The 27,167-nt window shown below is 43.9% G+C and overlaps 1 protein-coding gene across 3 annotated transcripts in view; it reads left to right on the top strand.

The window, feature by feature from the left end:
• Positions 1-27,167, top strand: part of GRIA1 (glutamate ionotropic receptor AMPA type subunit 1) — a gene marked incomplete at both ends in the record, with an annotated part of 123,485 nt that overhangs the window by 32,767 nt on the left and 63,551 nt on the right. For all 3 annotated transcript variants that reach the window (XM_084295555.1, XM_084295553.1, XM_084295554.1), the window contains 2 exons: positions 24,328-24,567; positions 25,982-26,166. In XM_084295555.1, the coding sequence (XP_084151681.1) occupies positions 24,328-24,567; positions 25,982-26,166 (425 nt within the window). The remainder of the gene's footprint in view (positions 1-24,327; positions 24,568-25,981; positions 26,167-27,167) is intronic.

Raw genomic sequence — 27,167 nt, 5'->3', positions numbered from 1 at the left:
ACCTCTTTTTTTAAGAGCAGATTGCTACTGACACCTCAGCAAAGGCTGCTTTGAAACTTTGTGCCTCAAACTCTAGTGAACTCAGTGGTTGGTGGTCAGGAAAATTTTCAGGGGTGATCGCAGTCATTCTGAGCTTCACATCTCTCCAACTAGCTGCTGACCCAGCATTCAGCAAGGCCACACAGGGGCATTGTGCCTAAAATATTCATTGCATGTTAGCTACCCACTGCACCTCCTCAGGAAGGAAGGTAGGATAAAAAGCTGTTCTTAGTGAGATCTCTAAAGAGGCAGCCAGTGGGATGGGTCTCCTGATGTCCCAATATCTGAAGCAGCCTCTCAAATCGCTTGTTAGCAGCCAAGTGAATGTGTCTGTGTGCAACTGCATGTGTTGGACTCGGACTGGACTTCTGGGGATGCATCTGCTGAACAGCAGCACAAGGGTTGCAGGCACCAGGTGGGAGTTACAACTAACTCCCTGTGAGAAGGATCGAGTTTATGTTGTGTTTCCTGGTGAAGATTGTTCCTCTACACTTGATCCTGCTCCTCTCTAGAGCATCCCTTTCAGTGTTGCATGTGACATCATACTAGCAGGACTGCAGATGGGCTTTCCTGAGAGTCAGGCTTGTCTTTGAAAAAGGTGTGCTTAAGGGTTTTTAACAAAGCTGTCCCCTCCCTTTGAACAACTGTGCACTTCTGCCAGAAGCTTTGTACTCCCGTGCCTCCTAGGCTGAGCAGTCCCGTAACAACCATCAGCTCCCTGCAGATGCCCTGATCGGAGAAGCGAAAAACCAGTAGACCTTTGATTTCCACCGGTTTGCTGCAGTGCAGCTGGCTCCATGGCGCAGCGCTGGTGCCTCTGCCTGGGAAGCAGGCAGGGAACCACTTAGCTACACCACGGCAAAGTCAGCTCATGCTCAGCTCTGATACTTGCCTTGATACTGCTCTCTGAGACGTGGCAGTGCTGCCTAACCACACTGAATTAAAGATGTCTTTCAGGCACTGAGCAGCTTACATCAAGGAAGGCTTAGCTGCAAATCGGTGTGGTAATATAGAGGTTCCTGCTAGCTAGGAAGAAAAGAAATCTGAAACAATGCATGTTTTTCAAAAGGTGAGCCCGCAGAAGCTATTTACACATTTCAGTGAAAGGTATAGATGGATCTGTTACACTGTGGTAATGGGGACAGAAGGGCCATGTACACAGCGTTTACTAAAGAATCACACAGTGAAGATACAGCCTTTAATGTGTTACCCACTGGTGCTGGGTGTCTCTACCTGATTTAATCAACAGAAAGCCTGAGTATCTACATAACTTTGACTTAACTCAGAGGCTACAGGGGTATTGCTGCCCCCTGCTCCAGCACTCGGAGTGAAGCAAGGCACTGGGCATGGCCTCAGGTAGGGGGGAACCTGCAAGGTGTAGTGCCCCGCGTGCCTGGGTGTGCTTGGGGCTCTGCCGTGCTGCCAGCACACGTGGCCGGGCTGTCCACCCACGGGTGCTGCAGAGAAAGAACAGGCAGAAAGCATTGCACACCCAGCTAGTGACTTCTCAGTCTTCACTTAGGTTTAACGTGAAGCATGTATTTAGCTGCGTTGCTGGATGGGGCTAATACAGTGTCTGCATGCGTGCGTGGGCAGAGGGCTGAATGGTGATGATTTTCTGTGCAGCTCTCGGGTAATTGCTCTGGCTTGGTTGGGGCTTTTTTAGAATTGTTTGCAAGGGCTTGAAGAGGAAAAAAAGAAAATGCAGACAAGCAGAGGCAGTCACTCAGAGAAGCTCCTGCAGGGAGGAGAGTGTGAGCGGTGCCCCACTGACTCACTTTGGACCTCCCCCCCAGCAGTGTGTGAGCACAGCCTGCCTCTGCTGCCGCTGTGCGCATTCAATTCCTTCCAGCTGCATGCTGCAAATGGGTAGATGGTCATCAGAGCAATGAAGCATGTTCTTGCCCTTTGCGTGGGAGTAGAGGAACTAGCTAGATTTTGGGATGCAATGCATTGGCCCATTGTGTTCATTTAAAGATCAGGATTATTAAATGCAGCCCTGTGCAATGCTGCTGGGGTGACAACTACTTGCAAGCTGCAAAGCTCACGCACGCAGTTTAAGAGAACAGATGCGACTTTTCATATAGCCTTCTGGTTCCTTTTAATAGAGAACTATAAACAAGGTTATTAATTATATCAACAAGGAGAGTAACACCAGGTATTTTCCCCGGTGTTTCACGGCTTGCAGAGCTAGAACAAATCCTCTGTGCCAGCAGTCTCCAGTGGATTTGAACATGAGCTTAGAAGCCAGGAACACCTGGTTCTTTCATCGGCTTTGATACAGGCTCATTGTGTGACATCCAAAAAGTCCCTTGAAGTTTGTTTTTTTGGGAGGTACTGAGCAGTCACTGCTGCTCAGCACATCTGAAAACAGCCTGGTCTGGTCCTCCATAAAACGCAGCCAAAGGCTCCTTCCAGCTAACAGAATCAAAGGCATGTTATGAATGCAAAGTTTATTATACGTCTACCGTGTAATGTCATGTGGACTCGTAACATAGTAAACACTGCAGATATTCCAAAGACATAAAATCTTATCTGTAGTAAACAGATTCTGAAGCTCCTCACTGAATTACTCTAAGCCTCGTATGTCCCTCTGTAAATTTTGGTTGAGTTTTGGCCCTTGAAGGTGTTTGCAGACTGCTACCATATTCCTCTATTGAATATCTGCCAGACCCATCAGTCCCAGGCCCTTCTGTTAGCAACACAGCAGATGCACTTAAAGTTACGAAGCCCAGAGTAAGCAAATCTAAAGTGTTTAATCTATTATTAATCAGTCAGTTGCAGAAATGATAGGGCTCTGGGGGACCTCAGAAAGACATCAATATTTATGGCCTCATTAGTAAATGCCACTTTTTTTTTTTTTTTTTTAAAGAAATAACAGGATTATGAAGGATGTTTATGTTTCAAATCATTCCATAAAGAGGCAATGTCATGTTTTGGGATGGGAGGATTCATAACAAGGTATTTAATATTTATCATAAGGTATTGAGGCTTCCACTGTACTTCTGTTCTTGGTCTCTCATTCAAGCTTTCACCTTCTCTAGAAACAATGACCCAAGCTGCAGTCAGAGAGCCCCCACAATTCTGAGCTATCATTTAGGCAATTTTTAAAAAAGAAAAGATAAAAGCTCCCTAGTTCCATTTGCCAAGGTAAATTTTATATGTTACATGCAAAAGAAGCAATGAAATATGATTTCAGTTCCAAAAGAATTCTACCAATTACAGGTGATTTTTCTGGACTGAGATTAAACTCGTTCTGCAGTGCTAGTCCCTCACAGTGTTTTGCAGTTCTTGAGTTTGTTTCTTGACATTTTCAGCAACCACCTTAGTGATGCTTATTTTAATTATTGTTATCCTTGATACACAACCCTCTTAGCTTGATTAGCTTTTACTTTCATATATTCATAAAGGTTTGGTTTTTGTGTTTGTTTGTTTTTGTTTTTAAATGCACTACAGTTTTAGTTTGGGTTTTGTTTTTTAACCAGTTTTCTTCTCTTTTTTTTTTTTTTTTTTTTTTTAACCAAAACCTTCAGTCTTATTTGCAATTTCTAAATTTTTGCAAAAGGTGTCTTCCCTGGAATAGAAGAATAATCTGTCTCATCTCAAGATTACTTCAATACCACCATCACTAAGGCAGCCTCTGTTGAACATTATTGTTTTCTGTTTCATGCAGGAGATGTTGAGGGGAGAGAGCACTGGAGCAGAGACTAAAATCCAAGTGGGAATGAGAGGATAAACTAAATAAAAAGGAGAATAGCACCGTGAAAAAAAAAAAAAAAAAAAACGTCCATGAAAGGAGCAAAGAAAAGAGGCAGAGAGAGGACATTTCAACGGAAAGAAACAAACTCTTAGCCAATGTAGAGTTGTCTTTAGGTCATTGATCTCGTCACTTATCCCTTCTTGTGCTTGCAATTCCCTTGCTGTCTCTTGACTTGGTCATTGATTTTCCCTCTTTCACACCCAGCACAGGCTTTTCTGAATAGAAAAATGAGGTATACTGCACATTAATTCGTGTTGTAACAAATGAGCAAACAGAAAACCCACCAGCCTGGGCCTGAGTCCAGTAGCACAAAGCTAGTAGAGGCCAATAGAGGATCTTTCCTCATGCAAACTGACTGCACAAAGTCTTCTGGTGTGTCAAAATTGTTTTACAGAAGCTGGCAGCTTTTCAAGAGCTCACTGCACCAGGCATTCCCCTTCTCTAATCTCTCTGTCCGGGGAGTTTGAGACCTTGTTCTCCTTGTACACACGAGACCTATAATCACCACGGCTGGTTCATTGTGCTCTTTGTGCGCTAAGAAATGAGATGTGGGATCCCTCCTCCTCTTCCCGCAGCGAGGCTTGTTTTGTGGGTACCTCCTCCACTGTATGAGTGGGCAGTAGTACTCTCCTCTCCCAGGTGGGTGGTAAGCTCTTCTGAGGGCTGAGAGACCACTCAGGAAGACATGTATGAGTGGTGGGTCAGCGCAAGGTCTGTGCTAGCTGTGCAAGAGCTTGACCTGCAGTACCATATGCTCTACTCTTTGGAAACATCACCTGTGGCATTCACGAGCCTTTGCTACTTTAGTTTGAAAGTATTTTGAAAGTATTCAGTGATTTCATCTTTTTTTTTTTTTTTTTTTTTTTTTTTTTTTTTTACCCGTTGATTTGATTAGACCAGCTTGATTTTGTCCAGGAATTTTGTTCTCTCTGCTCTGTGTCATGCCTGATGCCAGAGTATTAATTCTCCCTCAACATTTTTGTCCCGTTGCTGCACCCCAAGCCATTGAAGATAAATACAGATTTCTGTATAAAGGTGGTTGAAAACTTCTGGAAATGTTCTCAGTCAAAATAGGTCTTTGCCATAAAAGATTTTTCCCGCTCAAGAAAGTAGTAGTTTCCTTAAATGTTTACTATCTTTTTACCACTGCAAATCTGAAATAAAAGGTAAATGTGGAGTTTCCTATGTATGCTCACACTTTTTGCCAGTTTGCCACTTACCTCCCACCTACCAGTTGGAAAACAGAAAAAAAAAAACACAACCAACATGTGATGCCAATCTCCACCTATTTGCATACTTCTGTTTTCCCATCTTCTCTCTTCTGATCAAGACAAAAGGAGTAAAAATCTAAGAATAAGGAAATAAAAGTATTTTAATCAGTTTACTGGATGAAAAGGAAATTTAAGACAAAACAACACAATGCTAAATATATAAATATTGTTTCATTTTGATATTTCCATCAGGAAAAAAAGTCAAATGTTTTTTTTTTATGTAACTTCTTATGAGGAAAAAGAGGAAGTATCTCTATTTTCTAGGTTTTCGTTTTGTGTTTTCTTCTGAGTGTTTTCATAAAACAGAAAGGACCAATTTGCAATTTCAAAAAAACTAGCTGAACTTCTTAAATAAATAATTTCTGAAGTGTGAATGGGGGGATACCTTCCCACCTTTAATCCCTCCTTTCCCTTTGACTCCACCTGCTGGCAGGACAATTGCTCAGATTGCTGCTTGCAGCTCCGCTGTGTACTTTGTGCATCTCCAGTCTCCTCTTGTGCCTGCAGCCCTCTCTACCTGGGGGGTGCTCAGTGCCAGCAGCCTGGGCACCCTCACTTCAAAAAATGCCATTCTCTGTTTACCAAGACCTCTTTTTTTTTTTTTTTCAAGAGTCATTGACTTCAGCATAAACGGAGGTTGTTTAGTCCCACAGGGTAGAGCTCTGTGTTTGATAACGGGTGGTGTATAGAAACTTCTGAGTGTCTTCGCTTTCTATACGCCTTTTAAAATAGATTGTTTTATCTTTACGCAAGTGATAGGGGCCTTTTTTTCTCCTCCTTCTCTTACAGTGCTCAGCCAACATCCCTTTCATCTGCCTCACCCAGGTATGGGGGAGAAAAGCATCAGGCACACTTGCTCCTGGGAGGATAATGGCTTATGCAGCAGCACTTGCAGTCCACTAAATATTCATTTTCCTGTGTTTTTTTTTTTTTTTTTGTATCCATATTACAGATATGTAATTCCTATCAGACATGTCAGGTGTTCAGTGTCTCTGGAGACAGCCGAACGGTGGAGGCGGGAGACTCTGGGAATGTAAATGTATGCTGAGGAAATGTGAGAGTGTTTTCTGTATGCCATGGTGATCAAAATAGTTTCCTGGGTGCCACACTCGCACTTCCCTCTCTGCTCCCTCTCTGCTTCTTGTCTGTTGCAGTGGCACTGATGTTACAGTAAGGAAGGAGAGAGCCAGAGCATTTTTCTTGTGAGTCAAGGAAGAGAGCTCAGCTGCAAGGTTGGTACCTGTGTCCAGGGCACACAGGGAAGGATTCAGGTTTCTTATCCTCACGATACAGATGGGGAAACAAAACCTAGAAATGAAGTTTTTTTGCATTGTTGACTTCTTATGACAGAAATACTCCGTGTGTTGGTGCAGGAGGGGGCAACTTGGAGCCCAAACTGAGCAGCAAGCATGGGAAGGGACTGCGGTGTCACAGACACCAGGTTATATGCTCTGAAAAAAATGATGCTCCAGACTAAACCAGCCTTGGTTTTGCTCCAGTGCTCCCTTTGGAAAGCAATTCCAGAGCTTCTCTCCTCCTGTGGTTACAAATCTTTCTGTGGTTCACAGCCTGCGTTTATTCATGACTAGTTTATTGTCACTTGTTCTCAAGCCAATGTTGTCCTTTAGCATCAATAGCTCTTCTCTAGTGTTTACCCCTCTGATGTTTTTATAGAGAGCAACCCTGTCCTCTCTCAGCCTTTGTTTTCCTACACTGAACATGCCAGATCTTTTAAATCTTTCTTGAGACAAGCTCTCCATTTTCCAGGACATCTACCCAAATATCCAAGGTTTTTCCCCCAAATACCTCATGTACATTAGTTTATCTGTCTAAAAAACCACTGTTTCTACTGCATTAAAGTCATGTTCATGTATGTGTGTCAGAATTAGTGGAAAATACGTGCTTTGGGAGAGAGAATGATGGTGTGTGTGACACCCAGAAGGGTCCCAGTGCGTGTGAAAGGTGCTGCGGGATGCTGCATGCGGCTGTGCGCGCGTGTGGAGGGACGCTGTCAGCAGGATGTGTGCGAGACTCCCAAAAGGATTACTCAGTGTGCGAGGGGGCGTTGTAAGGAGGATTTTGAGGTACGTGACACTGAGAAGGATTAGTCTCTGTGTGAAAAAGTGTGAGCATGTATAAGAGAGGGAAGATAAGCGAGTGACTGCGCGTGGCACACGGAGGGAGATTAGCCCGTGCGCCTGCGAGCGGGTTGATAAGGAGTGCTGTGTGTAAGATCGCCACTGTGAGAAGGCAGGGATTTAGCTAATGTGGGGATTTTTTGTGTGTGTGCACGTGTGCACGCAGCCGGGTGGGATGTGGTGAGAAGGATCTGGGAGGTGTGTAGCAGAGGGGATCTAGACATGCGGGAAGCGCTGCCTCTGTAGGTGCACATGGTTGTGCCCAAGCTTGCAGTGCTCAGGGGCTCTTTCTTAGCTGTGGCAGGGGGACGTGGGGTCAGGACACAAGTAACGGGCGTCACAGTACCTGTCAGAGCAGGGACAGGGTTAGTGCCTGTGTGGCAGCCAGGACAAGGCTGATGGCTGGGATGTACTGTGGCACAGGGGGAGCATCGACCCGTGAACTGGGCAGGGCGAAGGGCCTGTGCCGTGCTGAGCAGGGCTTGTCTGGCGCAGGGTAAATGCATTTAATTTTTATTTTTTTTGCTGTTGTTGTTGTTTGTTTGTTTGTTTCCCTGTGGAGTTGAGGTCTGACAGTGGTTAGGATTCCTGCCCACAGCTGAGAGTGAACCCTGGCAAAATTTCATTGACCCCATATTGCACCCCCCTCACCTCAGATTTATCTCTGCAGCTCTGCCTGGTGCCAGTGCAGTGCTTCTTCTAGGTGGAAAGGAAGCTGGCAGCAGTCTTAGAGCAGTTCATCATCCAGGGCAGGGGAGGGGGGTTGATGGCATCCTGACGCTTATTTTTTAACATTCTGACTTAGCACTAAAACTTTTCTCCCTTATGCTCTTCCATGGGAAAATCAGGGTGTTATGTTAAAATCACTGACTTCCTACTTTTGATCAAACCTCACTTTTCATTCAGAGGGAAAAAAAAAGTGTTGAAATTTTTCAGCTAGCTTTATTGTCTGCAATATGTCTGAATTGGATCTGTTCCATCAGAATTAGTTTCATCTCAGACGCAAAAAGTAAGGCATGCTGAACCCTTTGTGATAACATGAATTAAAATAGCTGGGGTATTTAGAGTAACTTTTCTTCAGAAAGTTGACCCTTTGATTGTCCAGCAGACCATTTGAATGTTTGCTTTCCATTTAATGAAAAATCACCCAAAGCCTGGCCAGTTGCTTTGTAGCTTTCAATAATATATTTATTTCATAAGGAAGAAGGCTGAAATCAAAGTAGCTGTAGTCTGAGATTCCCTGCGGTGCGAGATGCTGTCAAAATATAAGAATATCTTGTGGCTAGAAACTAAGGTAGGAGACATCTGACCAGGAATTCAGAGTGTTTTTTAGTACCAAAGAAAATTTCCTATAGAAGCATGTTCCCAAAATACAGAGAAGATTTTTCCATAAAATGGGATGCTTATATCTTCCTTAAAGATACTGTGTTCCACCAAAAGGCATTTCAGTGTCATGAATAAGCCAAATTCTACAGCACCTTTCCTGTCCACCTTTCCTCCTATACCTTCACGTGGCCAAAACCCACAGTACATGTTGCACACACCTCGCAGAGCTAACAGGGATAATGACTCCCCCTTCGCTCATTTGAGGACTGGCGGTGGGATAGACCTGCAGTGGCATCCACAGAGGTGCTGGTCTGGGATTTGCTTGGCCCCAAAACCACTGCACAGCAGCAGCTCTGCTCAAGAGCCACCAGCTGAGAACCCAGCTCTGTGCTGTGCTCCAAGTCAAGCATGGTTATCATGATCAGATAGCTCTTCTGGATTTTAAAAGCTAACAAATTATTAAAAAGCTAAAGAAATAGTTTAAAAGCTAACAAATGATCTCTCTCACCTAGAGTGAATCAAACAAAAAGTATTTGGGGGCAACAGTTCTGTTTTGGGATGGTCTCCAGTCTTTCAGGCAAGAGGTCATGTTTGTCCTTCCTTTTTTAAAAAAACAAAACAAAACAAAACAAAACAAACAAACAAAAACAAACAAACAAAAAAACAACAAACAAACAAAACATCATCCCAGCATGAATTAAGAGGGGAGGTGGGGCTGAGCTGTGAGAGGAATTGCTACGGATTTAGTGTTAAAGCCAGTACATGAGCTCCATTTCAAAGTGCCCACTCAACAGCTGGTCACAAAATCCCTGAGTCTGGGGTGAGGTGCCAAGTGGTTGTGTGCTTGGAGAGGAGCATCACTCCTCTCGCAGTGCTGCCTTGTCCTGCTGTTGGCATGTGCCTTTCCTCCAAAAGGACTGGTGAGATGAGCAGGCAGGGATGGGAGAGCATCTTGCAGAGCAAGCAAAGTCCACTGGGGAATGTGTTTCCCTGGTGCATGGTGAGGATTCTACTGGAAATACATCATAATTGGTCCATTTTTCATGTTGTCCCTTATCAAGGGGACCTTTTGTGAGGACACTTGGGTCTCTTCCCAAAACTGTTGTGTTGCTTTGCACAAGTGTGTGTCTCAGTCTTTCTAGTTGTGAAATGAGGTTTAAAAACTTCATGGAGAACAAGCAGCTACACCCTGGAGAGATTGGCAAAACCCCTTCCTAACTAAGACTGGGTAGTGTTAAAGAAGGACAAAGAGTTATTTTCTGTGTCCACTCAGAGAGAGCAAGAACAAAGTGACCCACAAGTTGAAAGCCCATTTTTCTTCCCCACCATCTAGAAAAAGGTACCTGTCCCTTGGATCTCAGAATGCTCCTGCACTCATTCCCCCTTTCCATCCTTTACACTCTCTTTCATCCTTGTTTTTCTGTTTTAAAGGCATGATTGGTTTTGAAATTAAATTGGCTTTTCCCCCAACAATGAGCCTCCAGCTTGGATCTCCTTTCCCCTGTTCCCCTTCTCCCTCCCCGCTTTCACATCTCCTCAGGTTTCTGTTATTTCCCATATATTTGTTTTGAAGGGTTTTCCAATAAGGTTGTTAGGAGATGTTTTTTAAGGGTCTTTTATCACAAATTCTTTTTGCTTTCATGCCTGAGCACGCTTCTGAGGAGGACCTTGGTGACCTAAGCTCAAGCAGATGTGAAGCAAGTACGTTTTACAAGCAAGTCACAGCCAACTGCACACACAAATCGGGTCCTGTATCCCTGCAGTCTCATTCAGGAAACATGTGTTTCCCAGATGACAAAACTAGACCAAGCCTAGTGTAATTCTGCTGGCCTCAATGTAGATACGAGGGGGACTGTAATGTAGAAAACTTCTCTACACTGAAATAAAAGTTTTCTGACCTATCTTACTAATTTTACCCCTGCATAGACCGTGCTTTCTAAGCAGACAGAAAGTGGAAGATTTTTGTCATCACTCCCCTCCTTGCTTGAGAGATTTAAGAATGAAGCTCACAAGATAATGCAAGTGTGTTATAGCCACACAGCTGCACCATAAGGCTTGAAAAGCACACATGCATAAAGGGCTTCCGTCAACCAAACCTGCCTTGCAACACATCCCAGCTCCTCCAGTCTAGACCTGCTCCAAAGTCAGTGCCTTGAAAGCATCCGGCTTCTGAGTACACTGATAAAAGCTGTCACAGAAGACAGCCTGTGTAATTCACAGTACATGCGAGCTAAGGCCCAGTTTTCAAAGGTGGCATGCACCATATGGCTTCCTTATGTGTCTTGATCCCAAATCACCTCAAGATAATTCCACTCCTTTAAAGAGATGTGGAAGGCAACGAAGTCATTTAAGCACATTTCCACAATACTGCCATGGCTCTCCACTGACACCGCTCTGCTGTCAGGACGAGCAGAACAGGAGAATGATCACACCAAAAGCTTAGGAAATATGACTGCAGATGTTCACTGCCATGTTAAATATAGGCATCCAAAAATAATTTCTCTCCCAGAAAAATTAATCTTTTCTCTAACAGGAGGGTCAGGAGCTCAAACCAGAGGCTACACGCTCTTCCCTGCCACATTCAGCACTTGAAGTGGGCTGCAGCACAGAGAGAAGAAAACCACAACCCTCAGCAGTTTAGCTGGGGCAGTCCCAAAGATGTAACTCCCAGGCTTTTCCACTGCACCCCTGGCTTCATGTGCATGCCTAGAGATAGGGGAATCTGCCCCAGGGATGTCTCTTCTTTGCCTTGTTCCTTCCAGACCAAGTCTTTGTTGGGGTTTTGCCTGCTGCTGACAGCAGTTTCTGTCCTGGCAACTTTCTCTTGTGAATGTCAGTTCCACCTGTCTTTCCTGTTGGAGCCTTCTGGAATAAATGGTGCCTTAATTAGGTTAATTACACCTTTAGCCATCCATGTGCCTACTTTGCACGTACCATTAGACTCCATTACACAGTGCAGTTTCCCCAGTTTTCCTCGTGGGAAGTAAACCTGATACTTGATGTGTGAAGCTCTCCATGGCTCAGTTGTCTTGTACAATATTTGTGAAATCTGAGGACTGTTTCCCCTCCTTGGAAAGCTGGTGCTCCTGCTGTGTCTGTGTTCAAGGCCTGCCCAACACAGAGTGGTCAGTGACTCTGGTTTCAGAGATAAATGCATTTTATAAGAGGCATCTCTCTGCAATGTCAACAGAAGGTTTGTACGACATCTGGTGAATAGTGAAAGAGTCTTTGTGATGCTTGTGAAAAGTGGTACAAATTAGCATCCTCTGGCCTCCTGCTGCTTTTCTGTCTAAATAATATTGTACATGGAAAGTTTCTGCTGAGAAGCAGTGGGGTTTTCTCGGTAGCTGCCTAAATCATGTCACACTCTTTAGTTTACACTGAGCAACTGCCTGAGACAGAAGCTGCGTCTGTATGTGCGGTGTCACTGCTCCCAAGTGATGAATGACCCTAAGTTTCTAACAACTTCACTTCCCGTGCTCTGGCTGGCCTCCCCACAATTTGCATTTATGCATAATGTTTTACATGATCTCTCTTGCTCCCTGCAGCTCACTAGAGAGCCTTTTGCTTCAGGAGCTTAAAAACCCTCCCAGAATGGAAATCAGCAAAGGAGAAGAGGTGCTGTTTGCATATTACGAAACATCAGCAAGAGATCTAAATGTTTTCCTGTTGCTAGTGACACTCCCCCATTCTTCTCCCCAAGACACACATCCCATTTTTCCAAACTATTTTCTCAGTCCTGTTGGAAGTATAGGATGTTCAGAAAAATCTGAATTAAAACAAGATGGCTTGGTATTTTTTACTAGCAGAAATCTTTCCTGTGAACATAAGCCTCTGCAAGTGAAGCATCTAGCAGAAACACCTTTCTCAAAGGTATTGTCTCTCTATGATACGCTATAATAATGCTTAGTGCCTGAGAATTTGATGTTGCCTGCCATTAATAGTAACGGGGACTGGTTGTCCAAGGTCTTATAGTCAAAAGGTGTGCATCTGAGGTGGTTTTCTGTAAGTGATGATGTATTCAGCAGCTGCTTCCACATCCTGGTGCTTTCCTTGGTCTCAATGACATTAATTTCTGGACCAGCTTTTTATTAAAGGTGATTTTTATGGATCCAGGTGCAGGTTCAGGAGCAGATTGTAGCTGTAAAAGGCCCCTCTGACATGCTGGTAAAATGACACAGATTATACCCAAGGTTTTTTAGGATTTTGCTTAATTTCCATCAAATGTTGCTCCTTGGTTGTGTTGACTTTTGGTAGCTGGGTGACATTCACACAGAGCATTCCAGGTCTGTCCACAGTTCCTTGGAGCAATAGGGCAGAGAGGGGGGTCCCCCAGCTGCCCCTTCCCCACTGTTTGCACTGCTCTGTGGGACGGATGCCTTCACCTCCCGCAAGAGGGAAGCTGCCCTCTGCAGCTGGTTGCAGTCCCAGTTTACCAGGCATCACCTCTCTGTGGAAGCTCCATCTGGGCACGTTAGCTAGCTGCATTTCATGTAAACTGTTTGTTCCACCACCCACAAGAAGCTATTTGCACAGAAGTTTCACCAGAGACCATAAAATCACAAACCATAGGTCCAGATCTTGCCATCTGTCGCAGTTCTGCGTTCCTGCTCCCCAGACAACACAGTCTCCCACCAGGTTTAAAAGATCCCAGGCTTAAACTTGTTTGTTTGGGATTTTTCAAAAAACCTGGTGTTCAGAGGCACTGCAGAAATAAAAGTCTGGTAGCTATTATCATTTATTGCCCTCGCAACACAGACAGGATTAAAGCTGTTCTAATGACAGGGAAGAAATAGTAATATTCCCCCTGACATTAAGTAGGCCTGAAGAAAGCTATGAGCACAATGGAATGGAACATTAATGTGAAAAGGAAAAATAAAAACCCTACAACAAATGACTATAGCAAAGAACCACCAAGGGAGACACTTAAACCCACAAAAGGCAGCGCTCTCAGATGTCAAAGGATCTTGTCATTCTGCACCTAACCCAGCCCTCGCTGAAGTATTAAATGGGGTTTCAAAACCGTTTGTGCTTTGGCAGACCTTAGGTGAACACAATATACAAACGGATAATACAAAAGGTAATACTCTGGGGACTTAACCCTTACATACTGACTGTAGCTCACTGGGTTTGTACTTTTGCTGCTTCTCTTTTCAGAAGGCTTTAATGGTTCCAGTTATTGCCAAAAAGATGGCAGTTTTGGAGCAGCGTTGGCACATGTAGGTTTTGGAGCATCTGCTTTGCTAGCTCAGCATATACCTGCAATGTTGCCTTGAAAATGTATAGAAAACATTAATGTTTATAAATAACACGTCAGGCAGCCGGTGGGTTTAAGTAGTGCTTCTCAGTTCAGGCCCCCAAGGACAAGATGCTCTGTCAGGTATGTGAGAGGTTTGTTTTGAAGAAGAATGCTTTGTCCTGGATAAGAGCAGGTTCTTCCTTCTTGCCTGGACCAGTGAGACAATTCCTGTGGAGAGGTGAGCGTGGCAGTGCTTTTCTGCTCACAGTAAACCCTATGCTTTTTATCTGTGCCTTTTTACTTTTAAATGAGCAGGGAGTCAAATAACGTCAGAAACGCCAACAATAGCATACCACAAGAGGGAAACATTTTATGTGCCCTCTGACAGCCTGAATCAGGCAGCCCACCTCATAGACTGGAAGATATTTTAAGGCAGAACACATACAAGACATCATTACTACTGAAAAGATCAATCAGGTTAGGGAAAATTCCCCTGGTTCTCCATTTAGGTCCCTCCTTACCCTTTGCTTTACTTGCTGTACTTAGCCAGCCATACTATTTCTCTCCTCTCTGCTGGGAAGGTAATTCTCTACTCCAAGGAAGCTATTCAGGGGCTTTCTTTATTGTTATTTAGCATGTATATATTATAGTACCTGACAGAGGCCTCATAGCATTGTGCCAGGCATCCTACAAACATACAGACCAACAGGTGCACCTATAGCTGGTACCTGTGTGCGAGGGATACAGGGTAAGTGTAATTCTGAGCAAGTTAGAATTAATAATAATGCCCACACTTGCTGGTGTACAGGTGTACAGGATATGGTATATCCCCGTGTTTCTTTGAGGGAGACACTCCCTGTGATTTTTTTTTTAAAAATACATCATTACCAGGAAAGGCAGTCAGCATTTAAGGAAATATAATGATCTCTCTTCATTTGCATGAAAGTAGGAATTAAAAGCTGGGCACACCAGGACCATGCCCTATCTGACTGTACAGAATTTAGCACCAGCTTTGCCTGGCTGCAGAGTGTTAGGGTCTGGCACTGATTGCCCAGGAAGCATTTGGGAGCATGGAAGTCTCATTGCGGAAGATGTGCATGCACGTATATGTGTTCTGTCATGTTCTTTGGCTGCCTTGAAAAGAAAAAATATGGGGTGTTAACAAATGAAGTTCTTAATTTCCAGTCTGTTATCAAGAAAGGCTTAAAATTAGTTGTGTTAGTTCAGTGGCATGCAAGGATGAGGTTTTATGCACCATAGCACAAAACAATTAAAAGTTGGAAATTTTGAAGCAGGAGTGGAAAAAAATAAATAAATAAATAAAGGCAGAGAGAAAAGAGAAGGGATTATAGGTGCTCACCTCTGGCTGCATGGGGAAAAGCAGGCTTCAGGCATGAGACCACGTCATCGCTGCTGTGAGAACATTTGTGTGTAATTGTCCAGGTTCTGTGATCCAAGCTGCTGTGCAACCTGTCAATTCTCAAGCAGGTATGTGCTCTCAGTGCGTGTCTTGCATCTTGCTAGTGAAAGCACAGTGTCTGGGAGAGGAGGTGTTGAAAGCCACCATGAAATATTAGAGGCAGAAAGGAGAGGTCTGCATGCAGGTCAGAACTCAGCACTCCCAAATGTTGGTGAGGTCCCAAAGCAGGTACAGAAAGTACTGCGTGTAGACCCAGGACTGGAGAAGGTCTTCTGGGCCACCTGATCACCTACTGTCATCGATCAACAAAGGAGACCTTCCCACTCAGACCTGTTCTCCACGTACAGCTGTTCCTATTGCCCTTCTTGCTGATAAATGTGTTTTCATGTCTCTCCATGGAAATAATCCTGTTGAAAGTTAGTGCGTTCTTCAGTCACCTGCCAAATCATGAATGTGGTCCTGGTGATGTAATTTACAGTGGCCCCAAAAATATTAATCAGATTGATTAAAAATGGTCAAAGGCTCACAAGGTGTGATTGTAATGGAAAATTAAATGTTATTGGGCAGATGGGCCAGGCAGAGAGGCTGATACAGAGTTACAGCTAAAGATGGTCTTGATTACTATCTTTGTTACAAACCTGGAAGAAGGAGTATATATATCGTAACTGAACTCCATGCCTGGAGCAGAATTCCAGTAAGGGCTAAAGGAAACATTTTTATGAGCAGGAAATAATCCTAAAAAAATGGAAATGGTACATCTGGGAAAACTTATCCAGACACTTTTCTCAACTGGAGGTAACAACGTGAGTCTCATAAATACCACAGGGAACACATCAAAGACTGAGAGATCAGCTTGACTTGCAAACTGGTGCATCTGCAAAAACACAGACCAGAGAAAATTTGGGAGTATCTATGCACATATTTTATGAAGCAGAGGAAATGGGACCAAAATGATTATTAATGGGATGAAGATTAAAAAAGGATTTAGGTAGATGTTAAAAACCTCCTTCCCCAGTGGAGTTAAACATTAACATTGGAATTGCTTTTCCAGACAATGTCCATAGTCTGGCTTTTGCATTGCAACCTGTAGCCAGTTTCAAGGCAGACACTTATAAAATCCTCACCAGAACCTGAGGCTTGCACTGAGGACAGTCACAGGCTTAATGTCTAGAAAAACTGCCCTAAACAGATACGATGCATTAGGGAAAGAAGCTAGTGAAGACAAAATGCATTTCATCTGCATTGAACTCTTCTTTATGTGATGCATTTGCTTTCTGCTACTGCTTTTTCCCACCCCTCACCCCCACTCCCATCTTTTTACACTGCTTTAATAATTCATCTCTTACAGGCTGGAATTAAATGTTGTGCTGACCTAAGAACCAGCATGCCATGTACCGTATTAACATGTTGTGGGTTTAGTGCTTTGTTCTTCTCCTCTGTTGTTGCTCATGCTTCCAGCAGAAAGCTGCACTGTGCTATTGTAGTTAGTTTTCCTAGTATAGTACTATTTGTAGAAGGACTGACATAAAACAAAAGGCCATCTAATGAAGCAGCAGAAGCAAAATTACTTCAACCCTCATCCCTCACCTCCTTTTATAATATAGCTGTCTCTTTTCCCTTTGTGGTAATCTTGTTTTAATATTTATGACTGCGCTTCAGACATGGAGATTTCAATGAGGATGAATTTTTGGATTTAATTTTCATTGCAGGAGGTTAGGTTAAAGCAGGATAACTGGTCTTCCAGAGCCCATGGGGCTGTGGAAAGGCTATGGCTCTGGTATGGGTCACTGGAAAAGCTGAAGTCAGTAAGCAACATGAACCTTACACAGCATGAGATCAGGGCTCAGAATACAGTCTTATTTGGGGACTATGCAAACATGTAACAAGAAACAGTCTCTGACCCCAAGGACTGGAACAGATGGGGCTAATGGAAGGCAGTCCTTCCTGCACCTTATAGGCGAGGATCCAAGTCATGATTAGATAGCAAACCTGAAACAGCTGGCACTGAACCTGTTTCTCCTTACACATAATCTGTTAACCGCAGGACTCTCATTAGCCAACCTGTCCCTATTAGAATAACCTGATTCTAACTGCAGCAGGAATGGGCCTCTGCAAAGCCCAAGTGCTGCTTGAGATGGACATCAGATCTTTTCCAGTGGTGTTTCTATTCTCTTCCTATGGGTTAGTCTTCATTTGAAGGCTACCCAGAAAAGACAGTTTGAAAATAATGTTTTAGTTATGGCAACATCCAAGTCTGTGGCTCCAAAAGTCCCAGGTCACAAGAGTTACATGCCTGTGTCTCCTCTGGATATTTGTTCAGAGCATGTTAAAAGACCTTCATGATAACGGAGTGTTCTATGTGGGGGATTTGCACATAGTGTGTAATCTTCATTCACGTTAAAAGTGCCACCATTATTGGGAAATTGATCAAGTATTGACTGGAACCCCCTCAATATATTTAATGTTTACTTTTCTTTGATTTAATAAAATGGTAGCAATCCCTAAGTTACTATATGTTTAAAATCAAGCAAAGCAAACAGGGAAAGTCTTGACAAACACCTTGACTTTACTTTTTTCCTTTTTTCAACAAGTTCAGTGACCTAGTTAAGACCTTTAATATTTGGATTTTCTCTTCTGTTTTGTGATCTTTTTGGGTAAGAACTGTGTTTCCAGGCTCTAGGAAAAAAAAAAGTTCTGAATAGGAAGCACAGGAATGGGAGAACAATGATTTTCAGCTGGTCCCTTTAACAGAGAGGTTAAAGTCATCTTCAGATTCCCTTGGCCACATCTTCTACCGCTATGGCTATAATTCAAAAGCACACTAAATGACTGAGAGTCCTGAGGAAAGATTTGTTGTCATGTTGTTAGTTTTTGTTGACAAAAGCTCCCATGCCATTTCTGTTTCCTTAAACTCAGCAGCATACAAGAAAGAAGCATCCCAAATCCATTTTGATCTCAAGGAAAACATCATTTGCAGTCAGGCAAACTATGACTTATTTGTCAGCCGTGTAAATGTAATGAAAAGAAAAAAAAATAAAATTCTAACCATAAACAGTGATGAGCAGATAGATTATTGTTTAAATGTGAAGGAAGGAAAGCAGATCTTGATGTAGAAATCAGCAGCGCTTTGCTGCTTCCCATGTGGTCAGAGCAGCAATGCAGGAAAATGATGGAAGGGACCACATTTCAGTGTCTTTTATATATTTGAAAGAGAAACATATATTTCTTGTGATATCATATCAGCCCAATTTACAGTTGATCGAATATATGGGACATATCTGCTGTCAGCTATATGCATGCATGGAGCGATGGGGGAGTGTAGAATCTGTTTGGCTTTCCCCTGCTCAAAAAATCTGTGGGAACATGCTGTCGTTGGGATGTGCTGAAGAGATGCGCTCTGGCACCTACGCCACACTGGAGAACTGTGAGGACAAACATTTGGGAGGAAAGCTGAGCTGATCCTAATTGAAGCAGACACTAGTGCTCTTTCATTGAAAATCCACCGGCTTCGCCAACCTGATGTCAGGTTCTCCATCACCGTGTGAGGGTCGCCTCTAGTCAGGGCATGCTAAAAATAAATTACGCATGCACCTCCCCTTCTCTTTCCCACACACACACACAAATACTCCAAGTGAGCAAAGAAAAGCATGTGGGATCTGCTCCTTGACACCACTGCTGTCATTTTGCTGCAAGTGCAGCTCTGGACCAAGTGAGGATTCTGGTTCTGTGTCCCCGGAGGTCTGGGCACATGCTGAGATGGGGGCTACAAGTATTGTAGAGCTAGCATTCAATAGCTCACAGAGAACAGTAGACTGAGCTGACTATTTTGATTTCCTCAAAGTCTGGCCACACTTGTCTTGAGATTTTTAGAAAACATCTGTTAATGTGATTTCTGAAGTGAGCGCAAGTACTTGTGTGTGTCAGATTGGATGGTTTCAAAGATCTCTCATACTCTAAATTTCCAAATTGCCCTTTTTGCCTACCACTTAGGCCATGGAGAGCATTTTGTTCAAAATCCTCACAACATCTGCAGTTGAGCATTACAGAAATGGTTTGTCAGGAGATGGTGTAGAGTCTTTCTTCCTAGAGGCTCACCTGATGTGACATCCTTCTGGGTGGGGAAGGGCTCTGAGGTCTGACAGGGACCATCTGTGGGTTTTTTGTTGGTGGTATTTGTGGGTTTTTTTTGTCTCCTTCTGCAACAGAGACTATGAATTGTTTGTGGGGAACATCTGGGGATATTGCATTTAATCAGTTTTTTTACTGCTGTTGTTGCTGTGAGTATTAGCACTGTCTCTGTTATTCCTGTTCTCTGACAGAGGCACACAGCAGTTGAGTCTCCTGAGAGCTTAAATGCCTTCAACTAAACCATATTATTGACTTCCTTCAGGGGTAACTGGGTGAAACTTAATGGCCTGTGAGATACAAGAAGTCAGTAGAAATGATCTAATGTCCCCTTCTAGTCTTAAACTCAGTGAAATGGGGAAAATTCTGCTTCTAAAGGAAATGGCAGATGAGCAGTTGCCAAGATCTCCTACCAGGCTTCTCCAGCTGTGTCCATGGGAAGCAGTTCCCTTTTTTTCACTCCTGTTTGCAGATTCTCAGCAGGATGGCACCATTCTCACTCCTGGAAACCAAATCCTCATTTCCATCCTTCTGTGCAGCCCTTTTGCCTTTCTTCCTCTTTCAGATCCCAAGACCAGCAGCCCTTCTTTGTGGTAACCATTTCTGAGAGAAACTTCTTGGTGTCCATTCTGCTTTCACCAACATTCACATAAGAGATCCATTATATCTGTCATCTGCCTCCCATGGGAGTCAGTTCAAATCTTCATTTCCAAATAATCCCTGGCCCTCCTGAAAGCCGAAATCAGTCTTGTGCAGCTGCTCTCTTGTTGACCGCTTGACAGCTTTAGCTAAATAAAGTGTCCTAGAAATCTGTATAGACTCAAAGCATATCTTTTTCTTTCCTCTTCTGCAGAGGAAATGTGCAATTTAAAGTAGTAGGCATGTATTTTCTTAGAAGTGTTTGCAAAGGTGACCAGAGCTGCCTCTCTTCAGCTGCTAGGTAGGTGTCCCATCCTGCTTTCAGTAAAACCAGTGTTTCGTCTCTCAGATTTAAGTGCTTTACCTGGAATATTTCCATATGAAAAGGAAAACTAGAGAGAAACCACAGGACTAGAAATCCTACAGCCTAGGGATTTCAAGCATGACTGAAGCATGGATGTTTTTCCCTGTCAGAATCCAAGGGCACACCAGCTCCGCAGTGGCTCTATTTCTCTGTAGGAAGAGGGGGGCCTCCTCCATTTCACCCAACCACATCAGTCACCCTCTAACTAGGTACCAGGAATCTTATGATGTTATTTTGATTTCTACTGTAAGTAGCAGTGTTTGGAGAAAGGTCTGAGGAGCTCCCACCTCACCTGGTTGCAACAGGCACTGTGGAGTTGTGTCCAAAAACAGCTGGCTGTCACTGAGTTGTCTTTCCAGCATAACCAGGTGACGGTCAAGTTAACGCCTTTGCTTTTACCTGATTTTTTTTGTGGAATGATAATCTGAGGAAAAAAAATAAAAATAAAAATAAAATTAAATTAAAAAATAATTAAAAAGGTAAATAAAAAGCCTCATCAATGAGATCCTGTGCCTGGAGAATGAGGGATCTGGATGGCAATGGTGCTTGATGCCAGGAATGTCCCATCCAGAAACCCAACCAGATCAATTGTGCAAGACTGCTCAGGACAAATGCAGATGTACTTGCCATCACTCATTATGAACTATATTTTCTGAGTTTTTTTTTTTAAAGGGGAAATCCTTCTGTAATTAACTACAAATTCACTGTAAGATAATAGCACAGTTACAGCCCAAAATAAATATTCTCTGCCCTTCTTTCCATTTGTACAGCCCAGAGGCCAAGAGTAGTACATGCAAACCACCACAAACGTCTGCATTTGCATCTAAGTAAACACTCTTCACTCATGCTCACATCCTTGGTTTTGCAATTCTGCTGCTGAATACTCCCAGTCTCCTGCCTACAGGCATGAGTTTCAGAGGCTGAACTGTCCAAATTCAACTGTGAATTTGTGTTCTTCTGCAAGAGGAGCCAGCTTGTGGCTATCTCACTGCTAACAGGTAGTTAGCATGAGGTTTGCAAAGTGTGATATTATCACAAGCCAGTTGACCAGAGGAGCTCATCTTCTTAGACTTTTTGTCCCACTATGATCTTTATCCCTGTCATATTTCTTAATCTTTTCAGAAAGGCATCAGTCAGAGAACTGTGACTGCTGAGGAGCTGATAAGCTTCCTCCCTACTGTGAAAACAAAGAGTAGTTTACAATATTTGCTTCCGGTAGTTCAGGTTTATAATAGTTAAGAGAATTTTGTTAGGAAGTTGCAGAGCAATCAAATGAGAACAAAATTATTAATACATTTGCTTAATAAAACAATTAAAGCAAGTATAAAGAAACTCCAACTACCTCTTTGTGCAGCAAATAAATGGCAGCAGCCTCTTTTTAATTCTTCTGGGTTAATACAGTTGGCATATCTGTAATTTAAAATAGCTCTGAGATTTAAACCATTTTGCAGCCACTGCTTTTACATGTTGCCAAGTTCCATCCCAGAAAGGTGGCTTCAGTTCTCTTGCTCTTCATTTTTTCCAGCTTAAATAACACAACAGTTTCTTTGTTGTTCCTTGGGTGATAACCCTCAGCAAGTCTTTTTTTTCCAAATTATCTGCCTTGTCCACAGCCCCTCATGGTCTCACAATACAAAGCAAGCTCGGGTTCTTTCCAAACATACTAATGATAAAGACTGTTCGTTCTCCCAGTCGGCTTTGGTGCAATCTGTTTCAAACATTGGGATTGATGAGTGTCTCAGAACAGTGTAGGAGGGCTGCCTGAGCGTGACTGAGCCACAGAGTTTAAAAAAAAAAAAAAAAAAAAAAAAAAAAAAAAAAAAGATTCGTTTCAAATAGAAAATAAAATTCAAGGAAGCTGTGGTTTGACTAAAACAAAAAGCAAGCCAGCCGCATTTATTGTCTGGATTATTAATTGTGCTGTATTTTTCAGCTGCCCTGAGAATGTCACTTTAATCATTCGTTGAATCTGAAGCCTGGGTCTCCAGAGATCAAGTTCTGATCTCTCACATATGGTATATCGCACTGTTCATTAGACCCACTGGTCCAGTCACATGGAAACGCCGTTCAGACTATTTCTATCTGTATCTGCTACTTTTCTTCCTGAATGTGTCAGTCCCATGATGAGGGCAGTGACTCCAGCTGATACAGACACAATTGCTGATTGCAAAGAGAGACACTGCCGTGAAAATGAAGAGAAGAGGGTTTTATTTCCGTCACGGTTCAGCCTTCAGGAAAAGTCCCTGCCCTGCAGAAATACAAATTCCCATGGGGGAGGAAGGTGCTGAGGTATTTGAGATTGTGGGCAGTGGAAAGCAGATGGGTTACCCTGGGGACACAGTGCTGGGCTGGGATGACCCAAACATGGGCTTCTTTCAAGAGGAAGGGAAAATGCTCACCAGTGTCAAGAGACAGAGTTCTCAGCTCTCAGCACTCTGCTGCTTCAGAAATCTGGCAGCTGGAATTTCAAATATCTGGGAGCAGAGACTTGCTTTGTACAGTGGGAGGCAAGATTTCTTGCTCTTCTCTCTGAATATTTGATGCTGGCAGTAGAGAAGTGGGAAACAAGGTGATCTTATCCAGGATGGCCGTAAGCCAGTCGGCGGCACTGACTTCTGGTCTTCACTGGAGAGACAGGGCTTGGACAGAGTCCAGCTAAGCATGGAACAAGCTCACATTTAGGAGCCTGTTTTCAGCCACACGTGCAGAAGAGTTGGTACTGGCAGCTACCAGCAGAAACCAGGTCAAGGGATTCCCAAGCAGCGCAGAGCACTTGCCAGGGGACCCCAAAATGTCACATCCAACTTCTCACCCTGCATTCTGCAGGGTGAGCTGGGGAGCAGGGCGTGAAATGTTGAGTCAGGATAAATGTCACAGCCAAAGGTCTTCAGAGGCAGAGTGACAACAGGAGGAGACACAAGTGCCAGGAGTTCTGACACAGGGAAAATGCTGTCACTGCCACCACCTCCAGCCTAGAGATTTACTGATAGTAAATTAGGATGTGCCATAAACAAGGGTGATATTAAATGAATCTGACTGTCTCAGGGACTAAGTTTTACAACCCAAAGTGTGAGCTTTCTCTCCCTCACTGAGATCCTGAGGCGTTTTTGCAGCAGCTCCCACGATCTCATTAAGTGCTCTCCTGAGGAAGGCTCCGACCCAGGAGAGCCCTCTCTGTGTGGCGGGCTGCTGCCTGCCGAGATGAGATGCAAATATCTGTTGGAGAACGTGGTGTGCACCCTCCACGAGTAGTCATGGAGACCTCTTGGGTCACCATCATTGCCTCACCAGGTCCACAGCCTCCTCTACCACAGCTTTGGAGGAAAACAGAAATTGCCCATCAGGTGTCCTCAGGTACCAACGCATGCCTGGTATCAGAGGATCCGACCTCAGTGCCACCAGCTCCTGCTTGGGGACAAACCTCACTAGAGCTGTCTTGTGACAGCACTGAACCTAGGTGATCCTTTGCCCTCTCAGGGTGGGCTCAGCTTCTGAGGCTTCCTCCTGGAGTCACTGGCCACAAAGGGCTGTGTTGTCCTGCACATGCTTTCTTTCTGCTCCATTAATGCAACTGGGGCTATGATAGAAAGTTCCAGCTTTCTCCCCCAAAATAAAACAACTCCAGGGGCCAGACATCTGCCATGCCATGGCTTGGTGAGCCACCACACTTTTGTTCTTGGGGCTTCCCTTGTTCAGATAATACACGTTTTCCCTGAAGTGGCAAAATCTTCAGCAGAGGCCTGGGGACACTGTATTCCAAATCCCAAATCCTTTCTGCCTATCAGAGATAAAGCAGGTCTGTGGAGTTCAAGGGCAGAGCATCCCATGGCCACAAGCCCTGATCTTCATGTGGCACAGGTTTCATTCACCAACCCGCAGGGCTCAAGGAAAGTGATTTAGTCCTGACAGGCTGCAGCTTATCTCAGGGACGATGTTTATTTTGATGGTATTCCTGATGAACCTTCTTGTCCTTCTGCTCTCATGACATTTCTCTCTGCTCCTCCAGTTTGCTCACAGTTCTCCAAGGGCGTCTATGCCATCTTTGGTTTTTATGAGAGGAGGACAGTCAACATGCTCACATCTTTCTGCGGGGCTCTCCACGTCTGCTTCATAACGCCCAGCTTCCCCGTCGAAACGTCCAACCAGTTTGTTCTCCAGCTTCGCCCAGAGCTCCAGGATGCCCTCATCAGTGTCATCGAACACTACAGCTGGCAGAAGTTTGTGTACATTTATGACGCTGATCGGGGTAAGTCACAAGCACCCCAGGAGAATTACTGTGCAATTACATGTAGTGGTGTAGATAGATTTGGCTCAAGAAGATGCCCTACTGTAGGTTTCTGGAGATTGAGAGGCTATCTAAAGGCAGGGTAAACCTATGCCTTTCCTGTTTTTAATTCTTTTTCTAAATATCCATTACTGACGGTTGTGAGGGTGGGACATTGATATATAGAAAAAAAAATAATCAGATCCAGTACCTCTGGGTTCATAGAGTCAGACCAGAACCCAGTAACACAATGGAAATATTTCATATATAAGAGGCTTGGGTTTCACATGGGGAAATTGTTTATATTTAATACATCCTATTTTCATGTCTGTTCAACTCAAGACCACTGAATCCTGCACTTATGAATGTGGACAGCTGCTAAGGTCTCACCTGAGCCCCCACCCCATGATGATATATGTGTATGTTTGCAGTGGTAGTTTGGAAAACTCCAGGTTCTCTAGTTAGTGTTAGTTGTCTGCTTAAAATAACAAAAGCCTTTCTTGAGTTCTATGAAGATATGGGCTAACTTTTGAAACCATGAACGAGGCTAGTGAGTCATTGCTTTGTGATTCAGTTTCCCCAGCTCTCAGATGTCTCTAAAGCTTGGAGGCTGAGAGCAAAGCAGCTTCGTGAAGGACAGTACAGAGGTAAGGTCATTCACAGCTATGTCCTGGAAGTTATCGTTAGCCCAGGATGACGTTAAGAGACAAGTATATGATGTAAAAGCATCTCACCCAGCTTTCTGTTGTCTCAAGGGATGGACATGCTGTGTATCCCAATAGAACAGCAGTAGGCGGGGTGGTCTAGCAGACTGCAAAACAGTGCTATCTGTATCTCTTCTGGAAAGCTGTGCACGTAATTTAGGCAAGATCCTTTAAAAAATAATGAAGTCTTCCAATGCAGTGTTTCAAGGAGAGACAGGGATGCTGAATATGATTGTGTACTGTGATTGTTAAGGAAGTCTCTAACCCTAACCCTAGGAACATAGAGCCTAAACAGATCAAAAAATGAGAAAGGAGCTATGGCCCAGAGAAATGATGTGATTTGGATAGTGACAGACAAGAAGACGGGGATTAAAACTCTTATCTGAATCCCACAGTGAGGCCTGATCCACGAGACTGATCTGTCAATTACAAAAGAAAACTAGGCCTGGAATCATCCTATTTTCCTGTGCTAGGACAGAAAAGGCAGGAGCCATTAATTCTAGGCCAGCTGTGTGTGGGCAAAATGCTAGACTATTATCTACTCGTTCGAGTTCTACTGTGCTCTTGTAGTGCTATATCCAGCCCAGCATGGGACAGCTGTGCAAGCTATCAGAAGGATAGAAAAATGGCATTGTAAAACTACACCTTGGTTTTCCCTCTATTGTCCTCTTCTCCCTCTCTTCCCGTCACAGGATTGTCAGTCCTACAGAAAGTGCTGGACACTGCAGCCGAGAAGAACTGGCAGGTGACAGCTGTCAACATCCTGACGACAACAGAAGAGGGCTACCGCATGCTCTTCCAGGAGCTGGAGAAGAAGAAGGAAAGGCTGGTGGTGGTGGACTGTGAATCAGAGCGGCTGAACATCATCCTCAGCAAGGTTGTGTCACTGTAGATCTGCTGGGAGGGGGCTGCATGCACTGCAGAAGTTTTTCTTCCCCATTCTTTTCTGATCCATGTCTCATTGCAGCTCATCATGCGTCTGTGTGAGCATTGGAGGTATTTTTCCTTTGTGTTATTTTGGAAAGTGTAAAGTCATACAAGTACTAGCAGCTCCTGTGTATTCATGCTGAGTGAGCTTTGCTGCTTCATGTTCCTTACTTGTCTGACTCCTCTTCTGAGTACTTCAACTCCCCTTACTCCCCAACAAGTTTGCTTTGTGCTAATTCCTCCAAGCAGTGCGCACAAGACATGGCACTTTCTTATTCTGCTGAGTTTTCTCAGGTTTTCCCACCCCCTGTAAATTGGAGTGGAAGTGTGAATTGGCACTGCCAGACTCCTAGTCCTGCAGACTCCATGTGCTGCACCAAATTCTCACAACCAGTGCCAGCAGGAAAGAGATGGAGAAGCTTTATGGCACATGTAGTGTCCTTAGGAGCACCGCCTGCAAATGAGGCTGGAGCCCAACACTGTCCCAGGGCATCCAGCCTGCAGCAGGATCAGATGTTCCCAGCTCCCATAAAGACTTCAAGCAAGAGAAACTGGTTCATTCTCATCCATCTCCTGGCTGTTTTGTCATCTCAAGGCCGACAGTGTGATACTGCCATGAGGCAGACAGGTATGCAACAGAGGACTCAGCATCCCTGGTTGCATGCCCAGCCTTGTCAATCTAGATAAATCACTCAGTATTGTAGACCCTTTTTTTTTTTTTTTTTTTTTTTTTTTTTCCCTTTCCTTCCCTCCATGCCTCTCTTAGTGCTTTCCCTGGGTCCTGAATATGGACTTGTGTGGACAGGAGACCAATGCAAGCTCACGGCAGGCCTATTCTTGCAGGGTTTTGAGTCCCCTCTTCAACTCCAGCCACATCTTGCCCTCTCACACATACAGCCAACGTCTTCCCAAGCTGCAAATCCCATCCCACATGGTTTAGAAAGGGCTCAG

Source organism: Netta rufina, assembly GCF_964035555.1.
Source record: "Netta rufina genome assembly, chromosome: 14".
Lineage (NCBI taxonomy): Eukaryota > Metazoa > Chordata > Aves > Anseriformes > Anatidae > Netta > Netta rufina.
This window is presented reverse-complemented; position numbering and strand designations above follow the sequence as displayed.